This window comes from Camarhynchus parvulus, chromosome 3 (assembly GCF_901933205.1).
Source record: "Camarhynchus parvulus chromosome 3, STF_HiC, whole genome shotgun sequence".
Lineage (NCBI taxonomy): Eukaryota > Metazoa > Chordata > Aves > Passeriformes > Thraupidae > Camarhynchus > Camarhynchus parvulus.
The window spans coordinates 80,048,372-80,057,118 of NC_044573.1; the positions used below are offsets into that span (position 1 = coordinate 80,048,372).

Below are 8,747 nucleotides of genomic sequence, written 5' to 3' on the forward strand. Positions count from 1 at the left end.
TTTCTATCAGTTACAGCTGAAGTTGATCAGAATTTTTCTGTTATTTCCTAGGTATTAAGGGTAACCAACAATCTTCACTCCCTTCCCCTCCCCCATCCAGCAGAAAGGAAGGAATTATCAGTTGATATTTTCAACCCTGTGTAAAAGCTTGCGGAAGTACAGACATTAAATACAATTGAGAGATGTGTCTTGTATATTTCCTGGGATATGAGCATATGTCTACTGTCAGGAGCTCTAGAAGGTTAATTTCTGCAATAGATGGCTTGTATTAATTACAAATTTTGAATTTGTAACAATGTAACTCCATCATTTCTATAAAACAATATTTAATATACAACAAACTTTCACCACATAAACACATTAAAAACACCTTTTTATAGTTTCAAGAATTGATTACAGGTTTCTCATAAAAACATTTTCATAACTAGAATCTTAATACAGAATGATTTTTTCTATGCCAAAATACATTTAGATGGTAAATTGTTTGTAGAAAAAGATACAGAGAGAAATGGGGTTTGCTGGCATGTAATCCATTTTATTTCATTCTTTCATGGTCAACTTTAAAGCAAAGTTAAAGATGTTTGTCATAAAATATTTTATTGTTTTAATCCAGAGTCTTAACCAGAAAATAAGGAAGCTAATTGACTTATTCTGTGTTTCAGTGGCTCTCAGGCGTGCCCAGAACAGCACTTAGCACACACTACCTGGACCATAAATACCTGTCAAGGGTTTTTTTGAAAGATGTAACATTCCCATTAACTTTCAGCTTTAGGCACCCACAGAATGAGGAGTGGATTCACTGTCAGAGCTGAATTGCATTTACCAAATGCAACACCAGAAAAAGAAAAATCCACATAAAACCACATAGGAAGATTGATCACACATTTTTATTAGAGTCTTTTGAACAATTGCATTTTGTTGTTCCTTTATTTAAAAACTCTTGCAAAAAAAGACATTGGAGTGGACTGGTTTCAACCCTGAGCATTAACACTGCATATCAAGTACTGTAGTAAAGAAGCTGGTTAAGTTTGTAGCACTAGCACAAGTCACTGATATTAATCCTCTAGGTGATCAGGTTTTTACAAAAAAAATACATAGTTTTCAATAAATAATGCTTAATTTTACAACTTTGATACAGCAATGTCATACACTGTTTTGACACATACTAAACTCTGCATGCTATATAGTCTACTAGAAGACAAAACTTTGCCATGCATTTTCTTTTTCTAGTGCTAGAAAACACTTTGTCCTCCAGTGCATTGCCTCAAGCAGCCTTACCATCTTCTTTCTCTCACAGCAATAGGCCGTGCACTGGCATGCAAAAACCTCAAGAAAAGGTTTCCCCCCCACCATCACTCAGACTTCTAAACAAAAGTACTTTTCAGCTTTTCCCCCCAAGACCTGGAGTGGCTATGAAAACTAATTTCATGTGGCCTTGAAAAGTCTTTGAAATTACATATTTTAAAAGTGTCATGCTTGAAAAACTGCTCTAAAACATTCAATTTCCCCCACCTGTGGCCATCATGCAACATCATTGAAATGTTGTAACCATCAAAAGTCCCACACTGGAAAACAGGCCTCCATTTTAAAACAGCCCACCAAAAAACAAAAGGAAATAAGAAAAAAAGTATCACAGCATTTATGTAAAGACTCCAAAACGCCAACATATATACAAGAGCAAAACCAGATACAAATTGTAAATGAACTAACAATGGCATATAACTCTTCTCCCTGGCTTTGCCAGGAGTTGAGGCAAATTGGTTTTGGAGATAAGCAGGACGATGGAAACGAAAACAAATTGTGACAATGGGAGTTCCCGGATTAATCATTATTACTTGATCAAATTTCTTCAAGCAGTAAATCAATGTCTTGATTTTACTGGAAGTGTGAATTACCAAAATCTTTATTCAATAATTCTAAATCAAACCTGCCTCTGAACTTTCACAAGTCTTAGAATTTTGGCACCCTTGCACTTTTTCATCCCGCAAGATTGCACTTCACAGGAAATCCAGATGTAACTAACCACAAAAGAAGAAATTTGATTAATTAATAAGGATTGAAACCTCCATTCTCACACTTCCAGGTTGTTGTTCATCATTGAAAACCATTCACCCCTTCTTATCCATATTGCTTTAGGGGTTTCCTTGTATCTACAGAAGTCATTCCTTTTAAATTGCTGTCAATCACAATTTTTTCCTAAGAGTTTTTAAAATATTCCTATCTTTGCACTGGCATAAGTATTGGGTTTTCTAAGAGAATCTCACCCCAAAGAAGGTATTACTTTTATACATGAAATATTATGAACTTTTGCTTCCCTTTTTGTAAGTCATTCTACATTTTCTGCACATTTGTGCTTTATATTGAATATAAAAATAGGTCTTTAAAACTCTATTTACTTTAAACTCACTAAAAAACTACTTGCATGTGAAATTCTCTTACAAATTCACTGCATCCATGTAGAGAAGATAAAACTAATTAGGCAGTTAATTGGTATAGGTAGTGTGCAAAAAAATTAAAAAAAAACAATCACAGCCTTGGATGTGAGTGAGGGGAAAGGAAATTAATCAAAGAAATACAACTGTATAGTAGGGGAAATGTAAGGCAACTCATTGTATTAAGTTTTTGTTGTTTTTTCCTGGCCATTCTTACATATGAAGGTTAGGAGGAGATAAGACACCTATCCTGCCAGCAGCCCTTGAGGCAAAAAACTCCCATTAAGCTCAATGAGAATTTTTTTTTTTTTTTTTTTTTTTTACCAGAGCAGGTTTAAGGCCTTACTAGGCAACAATTGTGAGCATGTAAGACAGAATTCATGAACTGTTTTGATTATCACACACCTAAAACTTATATGGCCCTGACTTTGACCCCACACCAGTTTTCCCCTGGTGTAACAACAGAGTTGCACTTTCCTCAAAAAGGCAGGAGTGAAGGATCATACTGCACGCATGCAAATCACATTCAATAGACTTGAAGTTTCATCTGAATGTCAGTGAATGCCTAAAGAGCATGTAGCACTTAAAGGACTCCTGGAATGAGCTTTTCTACCACATTTATAAAAGACTGCACTTAACGAGAGAAAATGTTTCTTAGTTGTGGTTATTTTAAAAGGAAGGGAAAAAACAGTAAAAACATCAAAAGGGGGGAAAAAGCTTGCAAAAAATGTTCACCTTAAAGATAAAAAGAATCAGCATGTTTGATTAGGTTTTACATTGAGTTGACATCCTCAGTGTTAGTAAGGAAATTGTTTTTCGACATAGAAAAGCTCATTTTCCTCCCTCCTATCACTGAGTCCTATTACACGTAGAGTAGTATTGTACAGAGACAAATGCAAGGAATGTGGGGAAAAAGGCCACGGGAGATACCAGGCCTGCAACAGGACTGCTCTAGCACATCAACAAAGATCCCTATGTACACAGAAAACAAAAAAGGAAAGAGAAACAAAGGTATGAATATTATTAATGACAAAATAAAAAAGAGTAGCTTAGCAGATGCTATTTTTCATGAGTAGAAGATTGTTTTTTACTCTCACTGAGACCAGTAGGAGCTTAGGCATTCAACAGCATCAGACTTCAGCCCTAACTATGCAGTGGCTTAAACAGAACACTACCTAGTTTTTCCTTGAACAATATGCAATAATAAACTCTAAAACAAAAGTAACTCAAGTGTTTGGCCAAAAAAATGATTTCCCTGCACCATATACCTTCACTCAAAATATTCCTCTGATATAGTACAGTATAATTCCCATTTAGAAGAAAGAAAAGATACTTTTGAGTGGGTATTATATTCTTTGACTAAAGTAGACCTGTTGCTCTTTTAAAATATGCCTGACTGCTCTTTAATTGGATCATTTAAATCAGCTATCCTTGAGTAATATTTTAAATGGTAATTTTAAAAACAGCTTCCAAAAATATATGCAAGTCAAAACTTTTATAGGCTGAGACACAGACCTTATTACAATGCTAACTAAATGCAGCCTGTATTTGACCATAATCATTCATAACTCATTGAACATCTGTAAAGTACAAATGTTTAATGACACTGCCTATTATCACTTTAATAAACAAGGATGCATATCAGAAGAAAGGGTCTGAAAGAACAAGTCACCCTACTCTCATGATAGCTTGAAGAATTACTAAGAGAATTTTGGCTCAGTTTTAAGACTTAGAACCTGATCAACTTACTCCATCACCCTAGCCCAAAACAGGATTTTCGATAGCAGGATAGTGAATGGCTAGGCTAGAGCACTTCAGTGTAACTATTTTCTTTCAGTCTTTTGCCTTAGAAGAGATAAATGTCATTTGTTTTCAATCTGATTTCTAAGTTATTACATGGAAAACACACTAATCATTTGAGACCAAAAACTGAAAATTCAAGAAACTCTGTTTTATTGAGGACTATCCATTGCCAAGGATATCTTGTATATTGTAATTAAGTTTGTTTTAAAACACAGTTTCTCATAAAGAATTATCACAATGCAAGACATAAATTTGAGTTCCCAGATATGCTATATCTCTTTTCTGATAGCAAAGATTTAGGCCAAACAACTTTTATTTAGAATCATGAGTGTTTTATTATTATTATTATTATTAGAAAGAGATCAGATTATATTAATCATTTTACTACCAGTTTAACTAACCTAAAGTAAGATATCTCACCACTTAAATGCCTAAGAGTTGTCTTTGATTAAACATAACATGCATGCAGGTTTTAATGTTATGTTTTATTATGCCTTACAAATGCGTATGCAGGATTTTCATTTCAGCAAGTCTGAAAGCCTGTAGCAGTGGTTGCCACCAAAATACCAGCACAGTGAATTGTCCCTGTAAACAGCTGGATCATTAATTAGCGCAGGAAAAAAAAAAGTAGTAATAATTTACCAATGCCTATCAGATAAAAAAGTAAACTTCTTGAGAAACAAACTTCCACCTTGTGAGTCTGTTTATTGCCATCAGCAGCTATTTCAGAGCACACACTGAAATCCGATGGCTGCTAAAGTCAAAAAAAAGCACACTGACAAAGTCTGCTTACCTACAGCCGAAGCTCGTACCCCTTCCCCTGCCCTGCGCTGCCTGCCCGGAGCGGCGGGCGGCTCTCCGGAGCGGCAGTGCCACCCCGGCGGGCCGAGCGCTGCCCGGGGCGGAGGAGATGCGGCGGCGCCGCTACCCTCAGCATCTCCACCTCGAGTCTGGCCCAGGTTACTCATCACAAACGGGAGAGGGGGAGGAAAAAGCCCAGCGGGGAGAGACCGGGAGCACGCAGAGCGGGGAGAGTCGCCTTGCCGGCAGCGCTGAGAGCGGGCGGGCAGCCGGCCCCGCCGCGCCCCTCGCCCCCGCCCGGAGCGCGGCTGCGGGGCCGCCCCGGGAGCGGGACCAGGCGGCGGAGCCGAAAATGCCCGGGGCCAGCCAGCCTGCCGCTGCCCGGAGCGGCCCCGGGGAAGCAGCAAGCAAACCCCGGCCCCGCGGAGCTAAGCCGGTGGGAAAAAGGCGACGAGAGGAGGAAAAAAAAAAAAAAAAGGAAAAGAAGCAGTCCTGAATCTCCTCCCCCCTAGCTCTGATCATGCACTACAGCCTACAGCTACCGCTCCTCCGCGGGCCAGGGTGACAACACGGCATCTCCAGCGTTCCTGCTACAGACACTAATTGCGATACGAGTTTCTATCAGTTCCAGCTGATTTATTAAAATTGTAAAGATACAGACTTTCAGCATTTAAAAAAAAAAAAAAAACAGGCTATGATGTTGACAGTGCACAAGTCTGCTTTTGCCATCATTTGCTACAAAATATGCAGATGGTCTGTACTTTAGATTATATTGCACAACATGAGAAACTTTTTAAACTATGTGCCTTTTTTTTTTTTTTTTTTGCTAAAATCGAGAATCCAGTTTCATACCTTCCATCTGGGGCCCCATCCACATATCACAGCGTATGAGATACATAAAATCCTACTATAGTACAGTACATATACAATCTTTTAAACTAAGATAACAGCTCTGAGGTCTATATCACCATTTTCAATAAATCTTTACCTACAAATATTGAACAAATCTGAACTATAGCTGTACAAAAAAAGTGTTTGTTTCTTTTTTTTTAAACCACAAGGCCTTTAGATGCAAGGATTATTTTTTAAAATTTTAATCCTTTTAAAACCAGGACGTAACGTACCAACAAACTTGCATGCTAAAAACAGAGAAAAACAAAGAAAATAAAAGGGAAGAAGTGCCTGAAAAGTCTTACTGAAAAAACACAGCAAGAATGTTCCCTTTTCACTGTACAAAAATACGCCTGAAAATATATTAATTTTTAAAAAAGACTGAGGTCTGTTATGTATCAAAAATGTTTCAATACCTTTTTGTACTGAGGTCTAGGCTGTCTGGTATTCAATCAAGGAGGTATAAGGGAACAAGTTACAAAAAAAAAAAAGTTGGCAAGTAGAAATCACATTTGTAAAACCATAAACAATTTGATCTGAAAAGTAAACTCTGATCTTAAGTCAGTTCAGTTATTTGTAAGCGTTTGTACAGTCTGCATTTTTTCAAGCTCCCTGCAGCTTTGTTAAGAATCGGATGCATAGAAGACATCAGTTTTCTCCCTCCAAAAAAAGTTGCAATGGTCCCTTTCGGAAAAAAAAAAATAAAAAATCATAACAGTTCGTTAAGATCTCTCACGGGAAAAAAAAATAAAAATCCACAAACCCCCTTGAGTAACAGTTGTGCTGCCAAAAGACTTCTTTGCAGACCATCTTCCAGACTTCAATCAGAGACCGACAAGCTTCAAACAGCGCCTTCTGTATCATTTTTCCCCCAGTCCCATTTGCCTTTGCTGTTGTTGTTGTGATCACCAAACATAATAAAAATTAAAAAAACACAAAAAAAAAAATTTAAAAAAATCACAACTCCCGGGCTCGGAACTAACTTCGAGATTTTTTTTTTCAAAGAAAACAAGACTTATTTTTTAATCATTATCATGATCATCATCATCATCATCGCCGGCGTCGCGCCGCTCCAGCTCCGCCGCTCTCGCCGTCCGCCCTGGCCGCCGCCCCCGCTCAGTACGTGAACACCAGGTCGGAGAAGTTCGCTTCCAGCCAGTCGCCCGCGATCATCTCGCTCAGCTCCGGGGTACAGTAGTCGGGGAATTCGAAGTGGGAGCCAAGGCTGCCCTCGCTGAAGGAGTCCAGGTCCTTGTCCACCAGCGAGAGAGAGAGGTTGCCGCCGGCGGCGCCCGCCCCCAGCTCGGCGGCGGCGTGGCCGTGCTGGGAGAAGTTGAGGCTGAGGTCGAAGAGCAGGTCGTCCGCCTCCTCGCTGCCGGCCGATGAGGTGGAGATGGACCGGGAGGAGGCCGGCGAGAGGCCGGGCGGCTGCTGCGGCGGCGGCGGGCCCTGCTTGGTGATGTTCTTGAAGCTGTAGTAGAGTCTGCTGCCGCCGCCCGCCGCCGCGGCGCCGCCCCGCACCTCCTCGTACAGGCTGGCCCCCTCGGTGGACTCCGCCGAGGAGCTCAAGGTGGGGCTGGCCGGCACTTTGGCCACGTTGTACCGCCGCAGCTGCTGCGGCCCCGGCTCCTCATCCTCGTCCTCCTCCTCCGCCTCCTGCTTGATCCGCAGCTGCAGCTCGTCCTCGTCCTCCTCCTCATCCTCCTCCTCGTCCATGAAGACGCACTTGACCGTCTTACTGCTCACTTTCAGGGTGCCGAAGACGTACTCGTCTCCCGCGTAGTCCCCGTGGTGGGCGGTTTTGGCTCCCGGCTTGGGCGGCGAGGAGCCGGAGGAGGCTTTCAGCTTGCTGCACTTCTTGCTGGAGCTCTTGGCGCTCTTGCTGCCGCCGCTGCTGGCGGGCGCGTTTTTCTCGGGACTTTGGCTGGCGTTGGGCTTGGCCGACGGGTCCATTTTGGGCTTTTTCCTGGGACGGTACTTGTAGTCGGGGTAATCGGCCATGTGCTTGAGCCGCAGCCTCTCCGCCTCCCGGATGAAAGGGATCTTCTCGCTGTCCTTCAGCATTTTCCACCGCTTGCCCAGGCGCTTGGAGATCTCCGCGTTGTGCATGTCCGGGGACTGCTCCATGATTTTTCTCCGCTCGATCTTAGACCACACCATGAACGCGTTCATCGGTCTCTTTATGTGCCCCGACGCCGTTTTGCACCAGTCCGGGTCGCTCTCGTCTAAAGCGACGGGGCTGCAAGCCATGAACTCGCCCTCTTCGGTGTCCATCGCTTCCCGGGGCAGGTTGCTCTCCGCCTCCGTACTCTCCGCCTGCTGCACCATGGTGGGCTCTCGCCGAGGCGCCGCTCCCCTCCGAGCCAACAAAGCCGCTCCGCCGCCGCCCCCTCCCACCGCCGCACCTTGCCCCTGCTGCGAGCTGCCGTGTGCGCGGCGCAGCGAGGCGGGGCCGGGCGGGCGCTGTGGCTGTGCCGCCCGCACCGCAGCGCCGGCGCTGGGGCCGGGCCGGGCCGGGTCGGGCGCGGCTGGGCTGGAGCGCTGGGCGCGCGCTGTGCCCGTCCCCGGCCTCGCGGCGCCGCCGCCCGCCCTGCGCGTGCTGCCCCTTCTGCGAAACTCCCGGCTCCGCGCCTCGCGCGTTATCAGCGCCTCATAAGGGTGACATCACCGCCGCCGCTGGCCAATGGCGTCGCTCGGCTCCGCCCGCCGCCACGCCCCCGGCCGGGCGCTGACACACCCCCTCGCGGGGAGGAGGCACCGCCGCCGGCTCTCCCCGGCTCTCGGCGGAGCGGCTTCGGCCCGGCCCGGCCCGGCCCTCCC

At 43.9% G+C, this 8,747-nt stretch overlaps 1 protein-coding gene across 1 annotated transcript; it reads right to left on the reverse strand.

Moving 5' to 3' along the window:
• Window positions 1-868: 868 nt before the first annotated feature.
• On the reverse strand, window positions 869-8,503 carry SOX11 (SRY-box transcription factor 11). The gene has a single exon (XM_030944823.1). The coding sequence runs from the start codon at window positions 8,253-8,255 to the stop codon at window positions 7,044-7,046; it is 1,212 nt and encodes a 403-aa protein (XP_030800683.1). The 5' UTR covers window positions 8,256-8,503; the 3' UTR covers window positions 869-7,043.
• Between the last annotated feature and the right edge of the window lie 244 nt (window positions 8,504-8,747).